The sequence below is a fragment of the Puntigrus tetrazona genome, chromosome 1, assembly GCF_018831695.1.
Source record: "Puntigrus tetrazona isolate hp1 chromosome 1, ASM1883169v1, whole genome shotgun sequence".
NCBI classification, from domain to species: Eukaryota; Metazoa; Chordata; class Actinopteri; order Cypriniformes; family Cyprinidae; genus Puntigrus; species Puntigrus tetrazona.
The window spans coordinates 10,399,166-10,424,096 of NC_056699.1; the positions used below are offsets into that span (position 1 = coordinate 10,399,166).

Consider the following 24,931-nt stretch of genomic DNA (forward strand, 5'->3'; position numbering starts at 1 on the left):
GTCCTTTAAACGTCCCCAGTTCCATGACCCGGGACATTAATGAACTTACGTAAGACTTCTAGCCTATGACCCGGGATATTTATTCAGCTTCGAGATTCTGTTCGGTCTCTCGTGGATCCATCATTTGCTCCTCTCGCGATAATGAGTCCCGATATATTAGGAGCGAACACGAGCACTCGTCCATTTGAAGGGGCGTCGCAGGGGTTCTTGCAGGGTCCTTTGGTGGTGAGATTGTCATTCAGGAGATAGGACATCATGTCTGACGCGGTAATCAGCTTCTTGAAGGATTTCTTGGCCGGTGGTGTGGCCGCTGCCATCTCCAAGACAGCTGTGGCCCCCATTGAAAGAGTCAAACTGTTACTGCAGGTACGTTTTAATATAAGGATAAAAGAAGGAATAACTATTCAGTTATGTCTAATAGCTCAAAAAAATTGCATGTGATTCAAAGCTGCACGGATTAAAAGAGGGTGTAATGAACTTGCATTACAAGTCTTTAGTAAATTAATCAATTAAATAAACATAATAGACCAACCAAAATTAAAGGTTTTACTGATAACGCTTATACAACTTATGGCGCTGTCCATGGTGCTGCTTTCTAAAGCGTTTCTAAGAACTTTCTAAGAAAAAGTCTAATTTCAGTTGAATTAATGTTTTTTTTTTCCCATTTCCCTTTTTCATCTTCCACAATTGCAAATATTACTGCTAATAATAATAATAATAATACACTAAAATATTTGACCTTGACGACCGTCACTCTTTCCATCAGTGCCAGAGTTCATAAAGGCCAATCATGTGCGTTAAGATAGTGACTGTGAAGAGCGGCGATATTTGGTGTAAGTTTAAAGTTAAAAATAGTCTTGAGTCTGCAACCCAATACTCAAACCCCGCGCACAAGTGGGGTGTGACGCCAAGTGCAGCTCGCGCACGTGGTCAGGCTGATCCCTGAGTGTAAAGAATTAAACTCCAAACAGCTTTCATTTAAAATCAGCCACATCTATTGGCGTTTCCCATACAACATGACCTTGCAGCACTGGCACATCACCATAAGCAAATTCTCAATAATCCACAACATATTCCAAAAATGTGTATCTGATGTGATCACAATGACATAAAGTGTGCCACCTTCCATTTACTAATCTAAACTGCTGCTTCACAGGTCCAGCATGCCAGCAAACAGATCACGGTTGACAAACAGTACAAAGGCATCATCGATTGCGTAGTGAGAATTCCCAAAGAGCAGGGATTCGTGTCCTTCTGGAGAGGCAACCTCGCCAACGTCATCAGATACTTCCCCACACAAGCCCTCAACTTTGCCTTCAAGGACAAGTACAAGAAGATCTTCCTTGGAGGAGTTGACCAGAAGACCCAGTTCTGGCGTTATTTTGCCGGTAACCTGGCCTCTGGCGGTGCTGCCGGCGCCACCTCTCTGTGCTTCGTCTACCCTCTCGACTTCGCCAGAACAAGGCTTGCTGCTGATATCGGCAAAGGAGCAGCGGAGAGAGAGTTCACTGGCCTCGGGAACTGCATTGCCAAGATCTTCAAGTCTGATGGTATTAAGGGTCTCTACCTTGGCTTCAACGTGTCTGTCCAGGGCATTATTATCTACAGAGCTGCTTACTTCGGTGTCTATGACACAGCTAAAGGTAAGCAACCGATTGGAAACATCCGACGCGAATAAAATAAACCGCTTGTCGAATACACCTCGATGACATTGCCTAACTCTGGTCACTCAGGTATGCTCCCTGACCCCAAGAACACACACATTGTCGTCAGCTGGATGATTGCCCAGACTGTCACAGCTGTTGCCGGTATCATTTCATATCCCTTCGACACCGTCAGACGTCGTATGATGATGCAGTCCGGACGCAAAGGAGGTAGGACTAAGGATCAGGCAGTTTATGATAAACGTTTTATGTATTAAAAGTGCTTGGCATTCAGTTTAACGTACACTTTTCTTTCCCAATAGCTGACATTATGTACAAGGGCACACTCGACTGTTGGAAGAAGATCACCAAGGATGAGGGACCCAAAGCTTTCTTCAAGGGTGCCTGGTCTAATGTGCTCAGAGGCATGGGTGGTGCTTTTGTGCTGGTCCTGTATGACGAGATCAAGAAGTTCACATAAACATTCTCAATCCATCATGTCCATCCCACCAAAGGAACCTCTGAGCGCTGTGTATGTCTTAAGTGTACTTAGCCAAGACGGCCCAGGGGTGGACTGAGATCATGAGATCATGAGATCTCCACCCCAACACTTGTAAATATATTTAAATCTACCTACTGCCCTTCAGTTTTAGATGACTTTCAGTCTGATCAGGCTAAAAGTGATTTATTTATTTGAAACAATCCATAATGTTCTACAGTGGCTCCTCTCTTCTGTAGCTAGCTGAACACATTTTTCCCCGGACTGAAGCAAGTGGCCGTACACTGGAAATCCGACTGTTCTTGTGGTGTATTCCACCCTATGTGTTCTTTTAATAAGAATAAAGCTGAAAATACAACATCTCAGTGCTTGTGGTTTTCTTCTGTGACATTATAGTACTTTTTGCTGTCAGGTTTTACAAATTTAGTGTAACAAAGTCAAACGTTTTGTCAGCTCCGTATTAGTAATAAACTAATAATAGTGAACAAAGTTTATGAACGCCTGTTGAAATTTTATTAGTTTCATTTTACACAATATACTGTTCATTACCATTCAAAGTTTGGGTCAAGTAAGAAATCAGTACTTTTATTTATCAAGGAGGCATTAAATTAGTAAATGAGTCAAACATTTAAATAAATGCTGGTCTTTTGAGTGTTCTATTGATCAAAGAATCCTGTATCGTGGTTTTCCCAAAAACATTAAATTAATTAGAATAATAGTAACTGACAAAAAAAAAAAAGTTACTTGAGAAACAAATCAATATTTCTAAATAATCACATGACACTGAAGACTGGAGTAATGGCTAATAAAAATTCAGCATTGACATCATAAAATAATTTACATTTTAAACACATTTTTAAAAAGAAAATAGTTCATATTATACTTGCTTATATAAAGTGGCGTAATATTGTAATCATAGTAATAGCCAAATAAAAGCTAGTAACAGTAACTAGTTACAGCAATGCGAGTCTTTCCTCAGAAATTACTACTATGCCAATCTGTGCACTTGCATAATTAGCTTGTTAGTACGCCACATGTCAGCAAGTGTCAGTAAAGCCTTTTCAAAAGCACTTTAGGAGTGACAGGTGAATAACTGGCATTGTTACATTCATTGTAACAGACGGGGCACTGTCTGAGCACGTGTGCCACTTCTTATCAGCATGCCAAGTATTCAAGTGTCACGCGGCTGGGTCAATAAACAAATCACTTCACAAAAAAATGTAGCACTAAAAATAACCATAACAAATAAAGCTTTATTTCACATGAGATTTAGTTTCTGACAGATGTGTCACGTAATTAATTATTCTGAAAATTGCTGCAATGTCTTTACAATACACCGCTTAAAAATACATACAGTTGTCTGTCACATATAGGCACTAGTTTACTTCTTAATATTTCAGAAAGTGGATTGTCACAATTTATGGTCCCGATCGGTGTTGACTGAATTCATTGAGTCTAAATCCGTTTCTAAATATTACATACAGAAAAAAGCTGCACACTGTCGAATAAATGTAGCAAATGTTTAGCTGTGGTTACTCTCTAACAAGTATTTTCATTTATATCACTCCACACCTGGACAAATTACCATGAGCTCAAGCCTTTTTTGCAACATTTATCCAGAAGATTTTGTGTTGTGATCTGCAGTCTGTATTTTACTTACAGCCGTGTAAGAGAAAGTGTTGAGGGCAGAGAAAGAGAAGGTAAAATATGAGAATCAGGACCATGCAGGCCGTGGTGTAGTTCTGAGTTTAGCGGATTCCGATCTAGATTTGTGAGGACTGCTACCAGGTCTCGAAGCCCTTCCTGTTTTCATGGAAACACAAAAGTTGGGTTACTGGTGCTGTTAATCTGAGATTTAACAACATTAAGTAGTTTAACAGAATTAAATACATGAAATGCAATTAAAGCATTTAGAAGTTTCACATTTAGAATTAAGTGACATTACAAAAGTAGTTGGAGTTCAACACACAAATTTCGACTGTACTTTTTTTTATCAGTAAATAAAGGATAAAGCCTATCTAGCAAATATTTTATATATATATATTATATGTTGTATTGGAGTAAAAAGATACATCTTTACAGCTTAAAATGTATTCTCAAAGGAAACGCATGCACTATATTCTATATTTTAAACAATGAATGCAGCATAAAGTATATAATATACACATTTTAGTGTAAAATGTAAAACAATTTAGTGTAGTCCAAAGTAATTTTTTAATAACGATGGCTGCAAAATGCTTCTGAATTTAAATAATGTAATAGAAATGACATGCGTTTAACTGAACATATAAAGTTCTATAGATAAACTGTGGCTTCAGTTTGTATGTTGTGTGTAAGAAAGTACCAGATGTCTTGCTGGACTTGAGTTTGACTGGTGGGATAGCGGTGTTGTGTGTTCCCAGGTATCGGCACTGCTGCTGGTAATCAGCTAGCTGTTCATCACGGGTCATGCCAGGAGTGGGCTTCACAGATTCTAGACGCTTCAGGAATGCCTGAAACCACACAGATTTACATATGCAACAATATACATGTCCAACAGATAGCCCTTTTGAAATAGTGAAGATTTTGCTGAAAACAAAACAACCGATTCATTAAAATTATTGGTTGAGGATATCTTTAATTAAACCCTGTAGTATGCAGTAATCACAGCCAGGTCAGAAATTAACTTTTAATTTTGCAACGTTAATTATTATTCTTACGTTTGATCATTACTAATTAACACTTTTATACTGTATGATTTTTTTCCCATTTATAATTAATAATAACAACAATAATTTGGCAGAAATATGTGCTTAGTTGTCACAAAAAAGGTCCTTAAATAGACTTTATTTTAGCAAAGGTTTTTACATTTATCTTTTATTTAGGATTAAAATATATGACAATAGAGAGGTCCTTGCCATATATTGTGATTTATCCTAAAAACAGACTTTTTTTATATCTATAAACTCCAATTGAGTTATCCAAGACAGTAGTGCGCCTACAACTATGCACTCTGAAAAGCCAGTGAGCCATTGAGAATAAAAATAACCGGTGCACAAGGATCAGAATGTCACAGGCTGTCATGTACAAACAGCCCTTTGGAAACCTCTCAGTAAGCAAAACCCGTGAAAAGAGCTGGGACTGGAAATAGAGTAAAGGTGAAGTTAGAGGACAGCTCGCTCACTGCTCTTAAAGAAAGAGAGTGGCTGTCTTGTACTTGTACTTGTTCTTGTGTTCCAGCATTAGTTGCTAGGCAGTAAAACGCTAACAAGGCATAGTGGAACATGCAGTCTGAGTAAAAGCTCGTAGTACCTGTTTCTAATGATTAAGGGGTATTTTATTTCTGTTTTATTCAATAAAAAATGACAGAGAGGAGGGTCTGAATCTCTCAGGATCTGTGAGGCCTGTAATGATGTCCTGAGAAGAGCGAGAGAGAATATGCATGTGTAACAGCAAGTGGGGTTTAGAGAGAACAACAATTTTATAAAAAGGGGGAAAAAAGTAAAAGGGTTTGCATAATACGTTCTCTATCGCTGAAGCTAGGGGGCGAATCCATGACAAGTCAAGCGTGTGTGCAATACTGCTTCCACCTGTCTCTTCTCGTCTCAGTCAGGCGGTAACTGTCTGGCTGTGGCTGACAGCGCCCCTATCCCATGCACACACACTTTCACAGAATGCTAAAATACACCCCCACAGAACACACTTACATCATTGGATATCATCACAGAAGAACAAGAAAAAGTAGAACAGAATCCAAACATACGCTACAATTAAAAAGGTTGGGGGTGGTAATATTTTTTAAATGTTTTTATAAGTCTCTTATGCACAAAAAGGTTGCGTTTATTTGATCCAAAATACAGTAAAACATTGACATTCTAATATTGTAATATAACTGTTTTCTACTTTAATATATTTTCAGTGCTGGGCAACAACTGACAGCATCGAAAAGCCATTTTTTGTGTAATATACGTGCATGTAGTGTTTAGAAGTTTGAGATCAGTAAGCCTTAAGTAAGTGAAGTATCTTATGCTCATCTACGCTGCATTTATTGGAACATAAATACTTGCAAAATTACAATAAAAAAATAATGGTTTTTAATACACTTTTTAACTTTTTATTAAGCGTATTAAAAAGAACAGCATTTATTTAAAATATAAACCTTTCTAACAATAAAAACCTTTACTATTACTTATCAATTTTACATCCTTGCTGAAAAAAGTTTTAATTTCTTTCAAATAAATGCTATTCTTTTTTTACCTTATTATTTTATTATTTTGTAAGAATCCTGACAAAAAAAAAAAAAAAAGGATCACAGATTCCAAAAAATATTAAGCAGCACAACAGCTTCCAGCACTGATAATGAATCAGCATATTACAATCATTTCTGAAGAATCATGTGACACTGAAGACTGAAGTCTTTTTACTGTCCCTTTTGAATAAATCTCAGTATCATTTAAATATTTTTTTTAACTTCAAACTTTTGAATGTTGATGCACATGCGCATGCCAAACTCAAACACAATCTCTTGCTAGACTGAGACTGTAATCTAACGTTAGTGAGGACTTCGCTGGATAAGTAAAAGATAGGAAACAGCTCTATCTAGTGGAGAAAGAGATGATCTTGTTACATTTAAAAGACCGACACTGACCATGTTTTCCTTTTGAATGCGCTCTTGCTCTCGTTGTCTGTTGAGGGCGCTGTGGTAAAGGCGTATGGGTGGCGCACTACTCCTGCGACTGCTGCTGCTGCTTTTAGAGCAGGCAGAGCTGCCGCTGCGGGAACGCGCCGATGACCGGGACAGTTCATGTAACAGCCGCTGGTTCTCCCGGTCGATCTGCCGTACCTCTTCATTCGTGAAGGAATAGTTCTTACGGCTGCTGCTAACACTGCCAGGGCTGGAGACCATAAGTACCCTGTTTAACTGCTTCTCTACTTTTAAAAACACTGCAAAAGAGAGAAAAAGCTCATAAGAAACAGCCACGATAACAAAAAAAGCTTCTCAATTCACGGAACAAACCTGGTCCACCCTCTCCTTCTGAACTTAAACTGTCCTGACCCACCGAAATATCATTCGCTAGCATCTTCTCAGTAACGCTGGGCTGTTGTCGCTGTTGAACATCTGCTGCCACGGGTTCAGAGGGAAGAGCCACATCACTTGACTGGGAAGGACTAACATTTGGTGTGGAGAGAGGGGTCACATCAGTAACTGTGTCCTCGGATTCCGCTGTTTCTCTTGGTCGTTCTTTCTGGTAAGCTGAACCGACCCGCCGATGTTTTACAGATGATTTCTGAGATTGAAAAGAGCTTCTTTCTTCACTACTTTGGGAGGACTCGGGGTCGGATGATGATGACCGGCTACGGCTCAGCTTGTGGAATTTTCCAGCAGATTTTTTAGGTGTTCCGTGGGACAATCCCTTATGTTTTGTTGACCGTGTGACCGGCGATCTCCTATCCTCCTCACTTTCATCGTCACTACGATGGTATCCATCGTCGTCGTCGTCGCTGGTTACATTAACATTGGTTTTCCTGAGTTTAAAATCCAGCTCTCTTTCCTCATCCGATGAGTATGAATGCACACTAGATCCTTCATCTGATTGGCTGTTGTTCACAGTCTCTGAGCTTTTGGCACTTGGAAGTGATAAAGAACCTTTGAAAAATCCTTCACTACTTTGTCGCTCTTTTTTTAATTCTGTCTCTTCGTTTTGGCCCCTGCTGCCCTGCTTTAAATCATCCTCAAATCTAGCTCCATCTTTACTATTCCTTACACTTTGAGCACCTCTTCCTATCTGATCTATTGAAACACCTCCTGTTTTTTCATCTTGTCTTTCCATGACCTTCTGTTTATTAGGCTGTACATCTTCAGAAGCAAGTGCACTAGCGTCACAGTCACTGTCAAAGAATGAGTGGTCAACTTCTCCTTCTAGCTCTTTGGGGCTGTACATTTCTGAAGTGTGTCTTCCAAATATGCCCTCATTCAGCGGAACCTGAATGGAAAAAGAAGTTACGGTAAAAAAAAATAATAATAAAATTGTATGAACAACTTTTCTAGATCAGTGGTTCTTAACCTGTGTTTCTTATTTTAATTCACGTCCTCAACAACCATAACATACTGCCCGAAAAACATTTTTTATATTTTTAAAATAACTATTTTATAATTTTTTTGTATTTTTTTCTAGCTATGCCATTTTCTTTTCCTTTTTTTAAAATTGCACTCTTGTATCTTTGCCCAGTAATTCACAAACAACTGGAAAAGTCGCGGGGCCGTTAAATATTGCTATGGACAACATCAATTCAAAAAGGTCGACAACTAATGTTTGCAGAGATTAATATATTTTTAGACCACTAAAATAAAGCTTAATGCAAAATGGACTTTTAAACTACTATTTATTGTTGTCTGATCATCTAATCCATTAAGTGAGTCATTACACAACAATTAAACTTATTATTATTAGTTAACAACAAATAACAGGCTACAAATAACATGCTACTTCTTATAATCACTATTAATAATGGCAAAAGCAATTGTGCAATTATTAGTGGCTGTCTGTTGTTTCCCTGCATTAATAAAAACACCAATACACCGCAGAATCTTTCAAAGCTTTAAAGCTAAAGAGGAAAAGCTCAATTATCAGCAGGGGTGAGAACAGCGCATCTATACACACGACAAAAGCTTTAACGAGCTTTTTAGCAATGCTGTTTAGCCACATAAATTCACGTTCATCAGACTGGCAAGCCGTATCACGTTTGATCTGCATATTGTACTTAATTACAAATTAGACCACAAACCTGTGCACAAACGCAAAACTCACGCACGCCAGCTCGAAGTCACACAGCCAGTTAACGTTAGAAGTGCCCACCTCTTGACATTCACATCAAAACACGCGCGACCGCGACACTGTCGGGATAAACCTCCAACACAACGAGCGGACGTACTTCATTTTACTTCGCTGTTTATCTCCAAATGGTCTTCAGAAAGGCGATAATCATGACGAAAAGAGCTAAAACAGGCTTTCTCAGCTGCCCACCTCGCTACACAGAAGAGTATGTGGGCTCGTTAGCTACTGTAACTAGGTGACGTCATTTCCTCAAATAGTTTCGCGCCGCAAGGACAGGGCAGGCTGTGTTTTCACTTCGGTTCTAAGGTTTTCATGGGATTTTTGCACCGCTATTTTGTTACAACTAACGAAGCTGTGATGTTATATAGTTGTTCATTTACCACAAATAATGCATCCACTCTCATACAATGTTAAATACATTTTTGAAACAAGTTTATGTGTTTTTCTTAGAAAAGGAAAATTCAAAAGAATGGCATTTACTGTAAAAAAAAAAAAAAAAAAAAAAAAAAAAGTAAAATAAATAAATACATAAAATAATGTTTGGATTCTGTTTTATTCATCTTTCTTTTATGAGAAATAAAAAAAAAAGTTAAATTGATTATAGTGAATACTTATACTGTTAGAAAAGATTTACGTTTTTTAAATCCTATTTTGAATAAATATTGTTCTTTTAAACGTTTATTTGAATAATCCTGAAAATAATACAAAATATGTCGCACGAATGAATGAATGAATAACAAATGCCTTAACATTATTACATTAACACATTAAAAATGTCAATGCATTAAAATGTTTAAAAAATGCAAGTAGAGCTAATGTCTAATTTGTAATGTTTAAATATTGTATTGTACGTGATGATGTTTTTTTTTTTTTTTTTATGCCAGTGACAAACCAACCATCCCTAACCAGGTGAGCTGCATTTTTGCAATCTTCTTTGCAGTATCAAGCTGTTAAATAAGCATCAACTGTGTCTGTTACCTACATTATAGCAGTACGTGACAACTGTACATGTGCACTGACGCCGCTGCCAACTCATTCTTAAAGGCTGGCGTTCTGCTGGATCGTGGGCGTGCGGCACATAACATTCCCTCAGTTCCTCTTTCATGTTCGCTTGGCACAAGTGGCACGACAGATCCATCATCCTCACACCATGCAAGGCCAGACCCGCAGATCCACCATCCCTATTCAGAGGACACCCTCTTCTACTAAAATAAATGTATAATAGGCTACTGCTAAATATTTCCACTTGTTACAGTATGTACGAGTAAAGTAGGCTACAATGAAAAACCTATTATCATAGATTCACCATAAAACCGTATTTTACTTTTCGGTTGTTTAATGTCATTTATGAGAGACAATTCCGCAGCAAAGAAAAGGCTGTTTCAAACATAGAGTCAGTAGATGCAAAATAACCGTGAACTTATAAGTATGAAGGAAGAAACGACAACAATCCAACAAACACATTAACGTTAGTGTAATTTGTCTTTGGTTGAAATAAGGTAGATAAAATAGATCTGTCGGAAGACCTACTTATTAAAACAGAGTATCTCAGAGTGAGTGTGAAAGCATGAGCAAAGTGCGTACGTGTGGAACTGCACAGCTCGCTCGCGCAATGTAGGAGGATTGATGCAGAGTCACGTGATAACGACCGCCCGTTCTCGATCCCGATTGGTCGGTATCGAACAATCACGTGGTCTAAACAGCGGCCGTACCCTACTTCTGCTTTTTTTTATTGTACTATTTGGGTCTATGTGCTTGTTTGATTGCAGAACTTCTGGTCAACAGCGGAGTGACTGTCACGCACAGTTATACTGTTATACGGCATTACTCTTTGCGAAATTATCTAGGTATCAGCTATGTTTTTGCTTGAGACAGAGTCGGTAAGTCAATTTAATTTATTGATAAGGGCGTTAAAAGAAAGTGTCTCGTTTAACCAAGTAACTTTTGCAAAAAAAAATAAAAAATAAAATAAAAAGCGCAATCAGGGATTTAAATAACTAAAGCCATTCTGTTTGTCCAATTTTTTTAATAACTTTTATTTTTCATTACATTCAGGTGTACTGCAAGAGTAACCTATTTGAAAGCGGATTTGCGGTAAATGGAGGTCTGGATGGTTCCGGACAATCTCCAGCGCATCTAGCGGCGTGCGGAGGGCAGGCTTTTTGCTTGCTTTGGCTCCTGCAGACCGGTGCTGATGCAAACCAGCAGGTACAACGTCTTTACAACCTTTCCCTCTTTAAACCAGCAGCACTTACTTACTTATTGAAAGTTACGTCCGGCCGCATTTTAATGTTTAAGTTTGTATGTGATTTGTTAAGGACGCGAGTGGAGAGACACCCATGCATAAAGCAGCCAGGGCGGGCAGTTTGCAGTGCATCAGTGTGCTGATGGCAAGCGATGCACATTTCGAGTAAGTGTATTATAGTTCATGTTTCAGTCATTTGTTTGACAGAGAGAAATATTTACAATATTTAAATAACTATAGTGTCATTCTTGGTAATGCAGTAGCTACATTTATTGTTTCAATCACGTTATAATTCTATAAAATAAAAGCATTTTCTTTAAAAGAAAAGAAAATTTTACTTTTAATATCTAAATCAGCTGACACTGCACTCTTAAAAATAAAGGTTGCTAAAAATGAAGAACCTTTAACATGGAACCTTTTCATTTCACAAAATGTTCTTTACAGGGTTCTTTAGATAATTAAAATGTTCACACACAAAAAACAAATAAAACGGTTCTTTGTGGAATGAACTGGTTCTTCTATGGCATCACTGTGTTATTTTTAAGAGTGCATGTATTCCAAATACTTTACTGAAGATGTTTCTTTAGCTGTTAACCTGATTACCATTGTTTAAACAATTAGATAGACATACATAGGCATGTTAATTTTCAAAAGAGGTCAAACATAACAGAAATTTCCTTTCCTTTACCCGTTAAAGCAAAGACCATCCCCAACAACTGTAACCATCTTATGAACATGAACACTTCTGTAATTAACTCTTCCATTTTCCACTCAGCATTTGCAACAATGGTGGGCAGACGGCAGAAGATATTGCGTGGTCATATGGCTTTGAGGAGTGTGGGAAGTTTCTGAACATGCATCGTAGAACACAAGACCTAAAGAACGCTTCTTTATCATCTCTCTCTGAACGACACATACTGAACGGCACTCTCACTGGACAGAAGAGAGGCAGCGCAAGCTCTAGTGCTCAAGACGGGAAGAAAGCACGAGACTGGTGATGAACGTTCTCGTGGAGAGAGGGAATTTTGAAGTATCATATGGGTTGTTTGACCATTACTGGAGTGAATGGTGAACAGAAGCATTGGTATGTCATCAAGAGTCTGAATTCCCAGTGGACACTTGGTGCCTATACTGTAACCTCAGCAGTCAAGATGAACTGACACGGTTATAGGGTCAGTGATTTTGAAGTCTCAAGTACAAGAGACTTATTGACTTACACTGGTACCGTAAAACTGTTCAGAGCAGTGCTTCATACGTATACCAGCCAACAATGAAGGAAATCAGAGAGAGTTGTCTTAAAAGGGTGAGACATTTGGGTTTTTCACTGGAAAAAGTGCAACATTTAACTTGAACCACATGTGTGTTGTGAACCAATCATGTAAAAACCCAGAGGGCACTGAAATGCTTTGAAAGTTTAACAACGGTTTAGAAATATGTGGATGCAGACAGCTGACTTGCTGCCAGGTTTGGCTAATCAAGACATTCTTAATAAGGCAAGGTTTAAATCACAGGAAACATTTTGTTTTAGGAAGATATTTTAACTGCTGTTTCTTTTTATTTATTAGCAAGGAGCCTTATCTTATTCGATTTGCAGCCTGACTGAAAATCAAGTAACCTTTAGCGTGACTGAAAACGGATGTTAAAATACACAAGGACATTTAAAACATTGTAAGGACAATAAGCAATAAAGCACTTTGTCCGTTTGCACTCCTTGAAACAATGAGACTTCCTGTGTATCCATGAACTTGGAGTATGAATAAAAGTGAATAAGTGTCATGCACGAGTCTCAGATGGTCTTGGGTCTCTGGGGAAGGCAGAGGTTGTAATAAGCATTTTGATCCCAGAACTCTGGTCCTTTCCATCCACACCAGCCCTGAGAAACACACACACACACACACACACACACAAGTAACAAATGAGTTGATACTTCTGAACAAGTATGTGATCTTTTAAACCATGTTAATATCAATTTAAATAACTTCTAAAAGATTATTGCTGTTGTCATTATTATTAAGGAGTGTGTTATCATTAGCACAACATAGAACCATCTTTTATATGTAAAGTAAAAAGCTCTGACTAGTGTAGTGTTTTTGAATGTACTTTATCAGTGATGGTCTGCAGGTCCTCTCCACCGGTATAGTGAGGGTCCAAGATAAGAAAGCGTATTTGTCCACTGTTCTCGCTCCATGCTACACCTAAAATAGTGTGTGCAAGTACTCCACCACCTGGCCAGAAAAATATTGGCTTTATTTCCCATTCCACTTAAACATTTTGAAATAAGTCTTTCATGCTCAATAAGGTTATATTAACCCAATTAACTCAAATTTACAGTCAAAAGCAGAAACACTGTGAAATCTTTTCCATTAATATATTTAAAAAAAAAAAAAAAGAAAATATTCCTGTTATGGCCAAGCTGATTTTTCAGCAGTCATTACTCCAGTCTTCAGTGTCACATGCTCATGGTAAATTTTGTGCTTAACAACCACTGCTTATTATTATTATTATTATTATTATTATTATTATGTTGAAAACAAATTTCAGTGTTTCTTTAAAATCTTTTTAGAGAACGTGAGGTGGGGGGCCTTGCTCCTATTCAACAACCAATTGAAAGAAGCGCTAAAAAAAATGTCAACGCACCAATCATGACAGGAGTTCCTTCAGTCTGAAAGTGGCTGGCCAGCTCTCTGCCCTTGGTTGCCAGCTCTGATCCTTGACTTTAGCAGAAAGACAATCATCATAAAACTGTTACCACTCTAAACAAAAAACATAAATAAGCACACTTTCTATACCTGACAAACATGATCTTTGAGGTGACCCCCAGCAGCTGGTTAAGGACAGCCTGGACTTCGATAGAGCCAATCCACTGACGTGAACCCACAAATCGTGGCTCTTTATCACCAACATCCACAAGAGCCTGAAAAAAAACAAATGTTCCTTTTAAATACATACGACAAAAAGCACATCCCACTGAGTGACCGTTCTGTTTACCTGCTGGATTTGCGTGTGTGTGGGCACAGCTGTCTCCACATATCCTTGCTGCTGAAACCAGGAGCAGATAGTCTGAAGGGAACGATAAGCACATCCCCAGCCATCATCATCCACACGATCCTGCATGTAGTGATGATAACTGTACACACCCTGCACCAGATACAGCTACAGAGAGAGAAAACAAAACAAAGAGTGATAATGTGTGTAAAGTGAAAAGTAAAATAGCTTTTACTTTTAGATTTTGCTCTTTAATAAGTGCCCATGAACATATTAAAGCACCCATAAAATGGGTAGTTCGCCCGTGAATGAAAATGTTGCCATCATTTGCTCACCGACCATGTAATTCTCTTTGGCGTTTGTCATCAGTAAAAAGTCTTAATGAAGTAAAATGAGTCATTGAGAATATCTGATCTAAACTATCAAAATAACTTTAAAAGGTTTTGATCATCATTTAAAAAAGTTATGGAACATTTAAGATGTATACTGGCTTATTTTTTGCTGCCACCTTAGAAAAGAACAGTGTGAAATATTATCCTTTTGTGTTCCATAAATAAAAAAATAGTTTTGTGACAACCAAATTTCCTTTGGAGGTAAACTATTCCATTAAAGCACATGGTCTCACCATAGCATCCTCAATGTTGGGTGGGTTCAGGTGTATGTGAGGATTGCGGAGGTAACCGTCTTTGTAGGGTGCATCGGGGAAATGAAAGGCATTGGCACGTCTCAGGTATGGCCTGTCACTTGGCAACTTAAACCTCCTGTGGAGATCCTATACACAAAGGAAGTTAACTTGGTTTAGAGAGCCCTCTTGTGAGTCACTAATAAAGAGCAATTCTTAAGATTAAAATATTGCTCTAAAGTTATAGACAGGTCCAGGCCTCTTATGCCCACCAAGGCTGCATTTAGATTTAATTAAAATACAGCATAAACAGTAATAATGTGAAAAAGTATTACAATTTGTTTTTTTAGGAAAGTTTAGAATGTAATTTATTCCTATGATGGCAAAGCTGAATTTTCAGCAACCATGACTTCAGTGTCATATGGTGATTTGGTACTCAAGAAACATATACTATTAGGACTACTAGTAGTAGTAGTATTAGTAGTAGTATCATATACGCTGAAAACAGCTATTGTATTATTGTATGTAATTTATTTATATATTTTTACTACACACTTATTAAATAAAAACAAATATATATATATATATATATATATATATATATATATATATATATATATATATATATATATATATATATATATTTATTATAATTTTTTCTTTATTTATTCTTACTAAACCTATAACCGGTAGCGCATCTGCTCATGTCCTACCTCTCTGGTGGCCTGTAGCTGGCTGTCTGATACTCCAGCAGGGTAAATTACAGTAGTGAATCCAGCTGGTTCAGGCAGTTTAAAGTGAAATGGCCGTGGCACCAGGAAAGAGGAGCCCTTCCTGTATTGTAGAACCACCTCTTCCATGTCTGATAACTGCTTATTTAATGCCTCCACCAGCCCTGTACACGCACTGAACAATCACACAAACACGGCAACAATGAACTCTGAAATTAAAATTATAGTAGTAACAACACTTCTTCACAAACTGTATGATTTAATAGAACCTAAGCGCATATATATATATATATATATATATATATATATATATATATATATATATATATATATATATATATATATATATATCACTCACGTTGCCAGACTCTCATCAGTGGTCACAGAAAGAACACAGTCTAAAGGCAGTGGCATCTTCACACAATGCTGCTGTGTGCTCACTTGGATCAGACTAGGACCTTCATTCCCAGCAGGTTCTGTGACCTCAAACAACAGCTTCATATTCACTACAGTCTAGATAAAGACAGACAGCAGAGAGTTACGATTACAATGATGCTTAACGGTTACCACCTTCCAAATAATCTAGATAAAGACTCTCACAGGTCCTGATGTTTTCTTATCTTTCTTTTTTGATGACTTTTTGCTCCCACTATCACTTGACCTGTGAACAGCAGCAAGCATTATAATTTGTTAAACTCCTTGCTGTGGATACTGCACAATATTCTACATTTGCCACACACAAATATTAAAAACATGAAACGCATAAGAATACATACTCCAAATACTGCAGAATCTCTCCACATGATGATGCTTCTGTCAAACTTTCCACGTTTGACTGGAAACCAGCGCTAGGCCATATCAATAATGGACTATTACAGACAGTTAAAACAATACTTTGTGATGATACTTTGGATCGGAGACCCTGGAAACTTTTTGATATTGTGCCCTGACTTTGTGCACCTGCAAAGAGGGAAGACAGAGACTATTATCCCCTTCATAACTAGCGTGTATGTATATGATATTCATAAGAAAAAGTTGATTGGTTGAAGTTCTACAAATCAAGCTAATTCTTTTAGAATTTTAGTTTTACCATTAGGACTGTCAAGCTGGCAAGCAAACTCCAAGATTCCTCTCAATCGGAATATAATGTCGCACTCTTCTGAATGAACCTGGGGAAATCAAAACACACATGATTACCTCTATACGATTAAAGTAATTAAACTTAAAGTTCGTTACAGCAAGCAACACTCCCTGAAGCACAAGCTGACAAAAAGCTAGTTCATACTATATTAACATTGCATGCAACTACGGTTTGACGAAAAATGCGTTCCGTTTTCAACAACAGTTGGTTTGAAACTAGCTTATTACCATTTTAATTCCCTCGATCAATGATCAAATTCACCAGAAGGCTGACATCTTTGATGACGCATCATAACACGCCCTCTTCTTCCTCGAGGAAGTTGACTCCGTTTCACAGGAAAAGCAGTCTCTTACTGCCCCCTGCTGACCTATATGTGACCGCTCAACGTGGAAATGATCCAAAGATGACAATAGCAGAAATATGCTGAAGCACTACTTTGCCCTTTTAGAAATTAATTGTAAAGAAAGTACAGAATTAATGTTTTTTTTTTTCAGAAGCAATTTATTTGTTTTTAAACTTCAGTAAATGAAACAGTTGTGGGAGACAGAGAAGTGTCAAAAACAGTTATGAAACCATGACGATAACATTTAATTTTTAATGACAGAATATTGTTAATGAGCTTTTTAACATATCATATTATTTTTTAGAAGGAATAATAACACAAACAAAAACACCAACAACAAATGAATACCATTTCACCACTTCATTCTTACTCTCTTACTGGCTATTATTTAAAAGTTAACATTTTCTGTTTCAGTAACATTCCCTGATATTTATTCCTCATTCTTCATGGCTCTAAGTCTTCAAATTGAACCGTTGTCTGCTATGTTGTGTCTTCTCCTATTCAAAATAAAGTCAACTCGTAAGTAGTAATCAAAATGTTCATTAATGTCAATGTTTGTTTGAACTAGTCTTACCTGGATGCTGAGCTGGTGGGCTTTACCGTGGTGAACCGTAAAGGGCTCTCAGGGGTTTCCCTGAGACCGGCAGCTTTGTTGTTTTCTTTCAGCTGCACTGAGATGATGTTAGTAAGGCTGATATATTCCTTATGAAGCCTCTTTACTTCCTGCCGCAGGAGATTCCTCTCAGTCTGCACAGTGAGCAGGCAGCTCTCTAGTACGTCCAGCTCCTCCTGAACTCTCTCTGCTCTACTTTCAGCATCTTTTATGACTTGACCGCTGCGGTCCAGTCTCTCTCTTAGAGCCTGATTTTCCTGTTGTAGCTGAGTTAGGATCTTCCTCTCTTCGGTTATTTCTGAATCCTGTTTCGTTCCATGAGACTTCCGGACTGGTTCTGTTAAGTTGCTTACCCTCTCTGTTTCTCTTACTTGTTTCTTCTCCTGACTCTGCACATCTTCAGACTGAGGTCTGTTCTGCTTCAAGACCTCCGTTATTCTTTGCCTCATTTGCTGGTTTTTAATCAGAAGTTGTTTATTTTTTGTATCCAGGTCCTTGTTTATGTTTTTAAACCCTTTAAACCTCTTCACAAATTTCTGCAGCTCTGTTTTGCATTCTCTTGAGTAGGTCTCCATCTTTTCGAGCTTCTTCTTAACCTCTAGGTTTTCCTTCTCTAATCGTGTGCACTTTTCTAAATATGCCTCAAACGGGCACTTACGGCTGGGTTTAGCACAGCCTGCTTCTTGTTCTTTCTTCTTCAAACTATCATCCTCAAGACACACAGCGCCTTTAAAGTTTGTGGCTGCTTGAGACTTGCTGTCCATGGCATGGTCTCCTCCTGCAGGGTTAGAATTTAACCCACATTGTGAACTACCATCTGAAAATATGGACTTCTGCATGATAACCTTGGCTTCGAGAGTTCTGCTGTGTGTTCTTTAGCATATCAATGTAGAGCTATTTGCTTTCTCCTTCACCCTGTTCACTGATACAAGAAAACTTATTTCCTTTTGTGTCTGATTCCTGAAAAGGATAAACTCATTTACCTCAGTTTCAACTCCTTTTAATTACTAGAAAAAACAATAAATATCACATCAACTTATCTACCCATAACGCTATTAGTTAATAACCAAGTTTATATTTTATAACTATATATAAAAAACGAATAATATTAACCGAGCAGGAGTACACATTTATAATCTATTACCTAGGCTAATTATTATTTACGTAACGTTAGCTAACATTGATGCTAGCTCACATTTTTAGGCTAAAACATTTATCACCAAATAATTTGTAATATTCGTCTCATTAGGTTCTCCTGATTGTATTTGTGGGTGAAAAAATACATTACCGTACACTTTAATAATTCGCTTCGACTCGCTACATTAATTTCAGTGTTTCTATGGTAACCTGCGAGTCTCCCCGTGCGGTTCACCTCAGAAGCCTCAAATCGCCTTGTGACCTTTTGTTTTTAATTATTTATATATTTTAGGCATTAGAAGATATTAGCCTCGTCATATTTTTTTTGTTTTGTTTTTGTAACCTCTATGTCCAAGTTGCCTGTAAGACGCAACAATGAATAAGTGAACAAAAGTGAAGGGCATGATTGAGATAACTGTGATGTAAGGAGAAAACATATTAACATAACATATAAAACAAAAAAATATTATTTGTTGGTACTGATGATACATATATTTGTCTATACCAAGGCAGGACACTACATTGCTCCAGGTGGCAGTAAAATGCCGTTCTTTACAAGTGATGACAGATAAAAAAAAAAAGGAATTCAGAAATTAAATTATTAAATTAGCCTACTTGTAACACTTGACATGTAGCCTGTTGAATCAGTATTTCTTTTTTACTCAGAAGTACCTAATAAGAGATATTATGAGTCCTCAAAAACAAAACCTTTATTCATACAAACATACTTCAGTCAACGCATCCTATTCCTATAAAGTAAGTGCAACATACTGCATCCCAGCACACAACACAACAATGCACTATCCATAAATGTGTCTCTCTGTATCTGGTTGACATGATTGTGCATCTGTGGTAAAGCTTAATGCCTGTGATTAAAACAAGATGTACATGCATTGAATAGATGACTTGTAGTTTGTGCCCTCATATATTAAAAAAAAAAAAAAACAACAACGAGAAGGTCAAAGGTCTGGACTCTCAGGAGGTTTTGCCCTGGCATGAACGTGGGTTTCACAGTAAAGCTCATCGTCTATAAAGTAGTATCCTTTCTGCTTTAGGTTTTCTTCACAGTCAGCACACACAAAACAGTCCGGATGACGAAACTTATCCTGAACCTTCACAACCGTCCCACTGAGAAAACAGACATACAAAATAAAAATCAGAGATGGCCATAGATATACATGTAACATTCTTAATTCCTGAATATAAATGAACTTCAAGTAGCCTGACTTACATTATGCCGTTACCACACTTATCACACATTGGTAGCTTGTGCAAGTTCCCTGCAGGAGCAGATGACTTGGTTGTAGGGGCATGGACTTTCCTTGTCACTAATGGACGTGTACCTGCCAATCAAAAAGATCTGAATCCTAGTAGTAGTCATGTTTACATTTTATAACCTGAATGAATGAATCCAATCCAGTAGATTTTGGAAGTAGGCTACTGCTTAATGTAGGTATATGTGTATTTAGAGGAAACATGTCAACTGGCATTTTTCTCTTAATGAGCCCTAAAATAGGCCAGAATTTTTTTTAAAGAAAATATTTCATTTAATATGTCCATTTAATGTATTATATGAAATACAATATTGAACAATAATGCAATATTGATGCTGCAAATCATCGTTACATCTAACATAGTGTTCTTGAAAGTAAAATGTGTATATGTATGTGAGTAGTATGTTCTCACTCTGCTGTTGTGTGTAGTATTTTGTATAAGGTAAAAAAATGCAGTAGTAAATAAAATAAATATTACTGTAAATATTAATGTTTTACAAAAAAAATACTGTTTCAAGTTTTCTATTTAAAACGGCTCATTTAATTGAATATATTTAAATTCATGTGTTGAAACTTGCCATTTCTAGCAATTATTTTTAAATTTAATAAAGCAATTGATGAGCAAAAATTGTTTCAAAATGAATCCTACCCTGGTTTATCAGTGTAGTTTACATCCAAGCGTGCATATTATTGCTATCTCTTAATGTGTGTTTGTCATACCCTCACTGTCGATAAAGCTCTGTAATGCTTTAAAGGATCCAGACTGTCGCGGTTCATGGGGTTCATCCTCCTCTTGATCTCTCTGCAGCATCCGATATACTTCGGACTCCTCTATATTGTTAAGTTTCTTGGGACTTCACACACATAATTTCAATGTAAAAATCACACTGAATGTTATATTTCAATAAACAATAATAATCGATCAGTGATTCTTTATTAGCTCAGAGCTATACTGACAATACAAAAAACCTGTGTTCTGATCATTAACTGATTTGAGTTCTGCATGAAGGTTCACGTATGAAGTGTTGAACATTCACCTTCCTGGTTTGCTATGAATGAGGCCCTTGAGTTGCCCTTGTAAGGCATCCTGGATATTGCCTGAAGAGTAAAGGCCAATAGGGGAGTTGTAGGTTGGGCTCACCACCTGACGTGTTTCATCGATGTTGGCTGCGGCCACAAAGGGGGAAGCCTTTCGATTATGGCCTGTTCCTATTGGTCTGTACTCCTGTAAAGCAACATTACAATGATTAGATCATATCAAACCAGATACAGAACATCATTGTTTGGAATACAAAGAAAAATACTTGTCTTTCTGCCTCTAGATTAATATGAAAAGGATGGCTTTTGTTTTGGTCAGTGACATTTGGTGACCACAGCTTGGTCTCTGGTCTGCAAAAAAAATCAGTTTTAAGTATTCATTGCTTTTCCAGACCTTTGGTCTGTTTGCAATTATTCAAATACATTCATACTATTTTATGTGTGCAAACTTAGCACATTCATATGGACCTAAAGGTGACCTCTGACCTCTCTACAGTAAGCGTGAGCTGAAAGGTGGCATCCTTGATTAGATTCTGTGCCTCAGAGTGCATCATGTTTTCTGCAGAAACTCCATCTATTGCTAAGATGATGTCTCCAGGAGAGAGGTTGACTCTGGAGGCTTTACTTCCTGGTGATATCTGAAAACACAAAACGGTAGACAGCATAAGCAAGAATGGAATGGTTAATATACAAAAAGATTTTTAAAAGGTTTTTTTAAAACTATTTTTAGCAAGTAAAAGGCTTTTTAAAAATTGTGATATTTCAGGATGGACACTTATTGAAGCAGCTTAGGTTTATTTGATTATCTTATTATCATCAAGAGAAATTTATATTTTGGTTTTAGGAGTTCCCAACAACAGGTTGACATGCACGTAAGGTTAAAAAACACTTGAATTTGCATTTTAATTTAGACCAGCTGCACGTGCAACAAGTGGGCGGGTAGTATGCTAATGTTTCACGTTGATGTCAACATTAAATGGCTTGGGACTAAAAATGCTGAAAGTTTTGGATATAGGGTATGTTAGAATTTTATAGGAAAAAGCCTTACATCCATAAAACGTCCCCACATAGAGACCTGTGTGTGTGTGTGTGTGTGTAAGTCCTTGTCACTGGTATGTGCACCCATGTAAACTACTCTCCACAGTAAACATGCTGGGGAAAATAACAGTCTCCAGAGAAGCTCTGGAGTCCTGCTGTTATCAGCGCTCAGAAAGAAGCACCGGAGAGGAATTATATGAAACTGCATATGCACTGCATTATTTGACTTGCATTACATGAGCAGAATGGCATGTACAATGCTATAAGGACCAAATGTAAAGGTGCATCCATCACATCGCTATATATCATAAGGCATTCTGGGTGCAGTGGGGTCTGTCTGTGGAACTGCACTGGTTTGGAAACGGATCAGATCCTGACTACCACAGTAAATACGCTCTTTATCAGCAAGCAGAAAGAAGGATCAAGAACCTCAATATGTTTCTTCTAGTCTCTTATCCATTCATCCCAGATGTACTTTTAGTACAGCAGAGTGGCTTTCTTTTTAATTTGATTTTTAAAAGCATGAGTGCTTTTATACTTCATATGTTCAGAACTCAAATATAGTGCACTAGAAGTAGCGCTTCACTAACAGACCAGAACACAAACACTTTTTCACATTGCAAAACGAAGCAACAAAACAGTTGTCTCAACATCCTTAAAACAAGATCAGTCTAGTTCAGAAGTACAACTGCATAACATATCAAGCCTGTTTTAAGCATAAATCAAACATCCATGAGAATCCAAATGACCTCCATTTTTTAATTCCACACTGTTCATTGTTATTTCTGAGGCCTACAGATTTTATTCTTAAATTTTGAGTTCAGTCCAACAACCTGCTGTTGGTAAAACAGGAGCGTTTTCCCAACACTTTGATTAATAAAGTCCAGGTTACAGTTCTAGCTGTAAGTAAAAAAAACTCCCAAGGCCCAGAGACAGAAGACAGGAGTGTGTTTGACCAAAAATGGCTGCACAATGTTGAGATTAAGTAACAGTGTCATGCTGAACCGCAGAGTGAGCAGAGAATGTTCAGAGTGTGAAATCTCATTAAAGCAAAGTAGAAATCCAAAACTGGAGTTGCACAAAGAACAAAGGCATAAAACCTCTGTGCTAACAGATCAGAACAATAACTTCATTGTGTATTTCAGTGCTAGACTTTTGATCATGTAATAGGTTGTAACCCCTTTAACACAGTAAAGGTTATCTAAGTAATCCCTTTTTTTGAAGGCACGTTTAGATCATTTTGTGAAGATTCAATTTTCATTACATCATGCAAAGCTTTTTTAAAAGGGTTTTTTCTACGACTGTTTGGCAAAAGCCTCAGCCTCAGTTTGGATAAGAATAATCAGCATATTCCTAAAAACAACAACAGCAATTAACAACAACAAAGTCAGTCTGTGCTCTTTTGGATTATCTCTGACATCTGTTTAGACGTAGAATACACAAATCCACTGCCACAACAGGTGTGAGGATCCAAATGTTAGTTCCAGTGTCAATGATTCATCAACAATTTTAGCTACACACATAAATAGAGCATGAGGATAGCCGTTGTTCTCCCCCATAAAACATTCTCTTTTCTAATGGGTGACACACTGCAATCCTCAATTCATGCCAGATTTTGTTGCATACAATTATGTTGTTTATTTTCCTTTACACACCCGTGTTTTATGGATTTTATTCATTCTTTATCAGTATTATTTATTGTGAGGCACTGTGAAATGTCTTTTATTTTTACATTCATATATCATTATAATTAAATTATCATTAAATTTATCATCATACAATTTGACATTTATTATTTTATTTTATTTTTTCAGATTTGCGTAACGTAAACACACAAATAATGAGAAAAAGGATTCATATAGACCAATGCACTTCCTAAAACAGATCAGTGATTCAACAGTCATGGCTGTCTATTTAAGTGTATTTTTCATATGTGTATTAGTGATGTAAGATGCTATTTCTGTAAATGAGTCAGATGCCCTTGCGGACATGTGAAAGAAAGTTCTTTACGATACACTGTTTTTCAGTAAACTAGCAAATCTCCACACTCACTTTGGCGACGGTCAGGGGTTGGCTGAAGTCCCGTCCTCCAATAAGTCGAAATCCCCACGGTGCGGGTCCATCCAGAACAACAGAGAATGGCATATCCACAGCAGGTGTGTGTGTGTGTGTGTGTGTGTGTTTCTCTAATGTGATGGAGAGTTCAGCTTTGAAATCCTTTAGAGGAGAGGGAAGACCACTCCTCCAGAGTCAGGGCTATCTCTCTCTGTATCTTTCTCTCTCACTCTTTTTTTTCTTTTTCAAAAGGCTCTCCCCTCTCTGCCTGTTCATCATCTGCCTCTCCTCCCATCCACTAAATTCTCATTTTACTCTCAACACTTTCTCTCTATTTACATCTTAATCTGTCTTATCACATCACCAATCTTAACCACTTCAATTTGATATGAGAATGATAGCCTACATTAAAGTGCCCCTATTATGGGTTTTTGAGCCATTGAACAAATAGGGTAAAAAAAAGTGTTTTTTGACCTTGCATGCATGTCAACCTGTTGTTTGGGACTCCCAAAACCAAAATATGAACCTTTCATAACCCATAATAGGGGCACTTTAATGTCAGCATGCCAAGCCTTCTTTACACCTTTTCCTAGTTTAAATGAAGATTGCACAAAACAAATGAATTGTCCAGAATGCATAAAGCAAAACTGCTCTTTTCCATCCAAAAAGTTGGCAAAAGTCTGAAATCTATGAAAATTAAAGAAAAATAACAACAATAATAATATTGTGCTATAAGTAAACAATACTAATGA

The 24,931-nt window shown here is 37.3% G+C and overlaps 6 protein-coding genes across 8 annotated transcripts; 2 read left to right on the forward strand and 4 right to left on the reverse strand.

The window, feature by feature from the left end:
* Positions 1–170: 170 nt before the first annotated feature.
* On the forward strand, positions 171–2,502 carry slc25a4 (solute carrier family 25 member 4). Its single transcript, XM_043243137.1, has 4 exons — positions 171–366; positions 1,157–1,643; positions 1,734–1,874; positions 1,967–2,502. Exons 1-4 carry the CDS (start codon positions 256–258, stop codon positions 2,122–2,124), a joined length of 897 nt encoding a protein of 298 aa, XP_043099072.1. The 5' UTR covers positions 171–255; the 3' UTR covers positions 2,125–2,502.
* Positions 2,503–3,375: 873 nt separating this feature from the next.
* cfap97 (cilia and flagella associated protein 97) lies at positions 3,376–9,207 on the reverse strand. Of its 3 annotated transcripts, none has more exons than XM_043243082.1 (5): positions 9,055–9,207; positions 7,139–8,105; positions 6,770–7,065; positions 4,487–4,634; positions 3,376–3,945 (listed from the first exon to the last, which is right to left on the reverse strand). In XM_043243082.1, the coding sequence occupies exons 2-5, from the start codon at positions 8,061–8,063 to the stop codon at positions 3,857–3,859; spliced, it is 1,458 nt and encodes a 485-aa protein (XP_043099017.1). In that variant the 5' UTR covers positions 8,064–8,105; positions 9,055–9,207; the 3' UTR covers positions 3,376–3,856. The 3 variants fall into 3 exon arrangements, with proteins under 3 accessions (XP_043099017.1, XP_043099006.1, XP_043098997.1); XM_043243071.1 differs by having other exon boundaries at positions 8,979–9,198; XM_043243062.1 differs by having other exon boundaries at positions 8,908–9,198.
* Positions 9,208–10,678: 1,471 nt separating this feature from the next.
* ankrd37 (ankyrin repeat domain 37) lies at positions 10,679–12,978 on the forward strand. The gene is made up of 4 exons (XM_043243175.1): positions 10,679–10,837; positions 11,013–11,165; positions 11,276–11,367; positions 11,978–12,978. The coding sequence occupies exons 1-4, from the start codon at positions 10,814–10,816 to the stop codon at positions 12,198–12,200; spliced, it is 492 nt and encodes a 163-aa protein (XP_043099110.1). The 5' UTR covers positions 10,679–10,813; the 3' UTR covers positions 12,201–12,978.
* ufsp2 (ufm1-specific peptidase 2) lies at positions 12,725–17,032 on the reverse strand. The gene is made up of 12 exons (XM_043243092.1): positions 16,909–17,032; positions 16,631–16,709; positions 16,317–16,500; positions 16,141–16,201; positions 15,899–16,053; positions 15,523–15,715; positions 14,813–14,959; positions 14,191–14,355; positions 13,992–14,116; positions 13,840–13,916; positions 13,303–13,427; positions 12,725–13,075 (listed from the first exon to the last, which is right to left on the reverse strand). The coding sequence occupies exons 1-12, from the start codon at positions 16,909–16,911 to the stop codon at positions 12,989–12,991; spliced, it is 1,401 nt and encodes a 466-aa protein (XP_043099027.1). The 5' UTR covers positions 16,912–17,032; the 3' UTR covers positions 12,725–12,988.
* A 562-nt stretch (positions 17,033–17,594) lies between these two features.
* On the reverse strand, positions 17,595–18,401 carry si:dkey-256e7.8 (myosin heavy chain, cardiac muscle isoform). The gene has a single exon (XM_043236718.1). It carries the CDS (start codon positions 18,399–18,401, stop codon positions 17,595–17,597), a length of 807 nt encoding a protein of 268 aa, XP_043092653.1.
* A 1,065-nt stretch (positions 18,402–19,466) lies between these two features.
* Positions 19,467–24,376, reverse strand: pdlim3a (PDZ and LIM domain 3a). Its single transcript, XM_043243124.1, has 7 exons — positions 24,177–24,376; positions 21,573–21,724; positions 21,353–21,437; positions 21,086–21,273; positions 20,769–20,902; positions 20,006–20,117; positions 19,467–19,902 (listed from the first exon to the last, which is right to left on the reverse strand). The coding sequence occupies exons 1-7, from the start codon at positions 24,267–24,269 to the stop codon at positions 19,734–19,736; spliced, it is 933 nt and encodes a 310-aa protein (XP_043099059.1). The 5' UTR covers positions 24,270–24,376; the 3' UTR covers positions 19,467–19,733.
* Positions 24,377–24,931: the final 555 nt, after the last annotated feature.

Excerpts from the sequence above, each read along its gene's own strand:
- slc25a4 (XM_043243137.1), top strand. The coding sequence starts at position 256 with ATGTCTGACGCGGTAATCAGCTTCTTGAAGGATTTCTTGGCCGGTGGT. Across the intron at positions 1,644-1,733 it reads TGTCTATGACACAGCTAAAG|GTATGCTCCCTGACCCCAAG; the intron begins GTAAGCAACCGA and ends CTGGTCACTCAG. Across the intron at positions 1,875-1,966 it reads GCAGTCCGGACGCAAAGGAG|CTGACATTATGTACAAGGGC; the intron begins GTAGGACTAAGG and ends CTTTCCCAATAG.
- pdlim3a (XM_043243124.1), bottom strand. The coding sequence starts at position 24,269 with ATGCCATTCTCTGTTGTTCTGGATGGACCCGCACCGTGGGGATTTCGA. Across the intron at positions 20,903-21,085 it reads ATTCATAGCAAACCAGGAAG|TCCCAAGAAACTTAACAATA; the intron begins GTGAATGTTCAA and ends ATGTGTGTGAAG. Across the intron at positions 20,118-20,768 it reads GAGCTTTATCGACAGTGAGG|GTACACGTCCATTAGTGACA; the intron begins GTATGACAAACA and ends TTTGATTGGCAG.
- ufsp2 (XM_043243092.1), bottom strand. Across the intron at positions 13,917-13,991 it reads TCAAAGATCATGTTTGTCAG|TCAAGGATCAGAGCTGGCAA; the intron begins GTATAGAAAGTG and ends TTTCTGCTAAAG. Across the intron at positions 13,428-13,839 it reads AGGAACTCCTGTCATGATTG|GTGGTGGAGTACTTGCACAC; the intron begins GTGCGTTGACAT and ends TTTTCTGGCCAG.
- si:dkey-256e7.8 (XM_043236718.1), bottom strand. The coding sequence starts at position 18,401 with ATGGACAGCAAGTCTCAAGCAGCCACAAACTTTAAAGGCGCTGTGTGT.
- cfap97 (XM_043243082.1), bottom strand. The coding sequence starts at position 8,063 with ATGTACAGCCCCAAAGAGCTAGAAGGAGAAGTTGACCACTCATTCTTT. Across the intron at positions 4,635-6,769 it reads GCATTCAAAAGGAAAACATG|GCATTCCTGAAGCGTCTAGA; the intron begins GTCAGTGTCGGT and ends GTGTGGTTTCAG. Across the intron at positions 3,946-4,486 it reads CAAGTCCAGCAAGACATCTG|GAAGGGCTTCGAGACCTGGT; the intron begins GTACTTTCTTAC and ends CCATGAAAACAG.
- ankrd37 (XM_043243175.1), top strand. The coding sequence starts at position 10,814 with ATGTTTTTGCTTGAGACAGAGTCG. Across the intron at positions 10,838-11,012 it reads TTTTGCTTGAGACAGAGTCG|GTGTACTGCAAGAGTAACCT; the intron begins GTAAGTCAATTT and ends CATTACATTCAG. Across the intron at positions 11,166-11,275 it reads GTGCTGATGCAAACCAGCAG|GACGCGAGTGGAGAGACACC; the intron begins GTACAACGTCTT and ends TGATTTGTTAAG.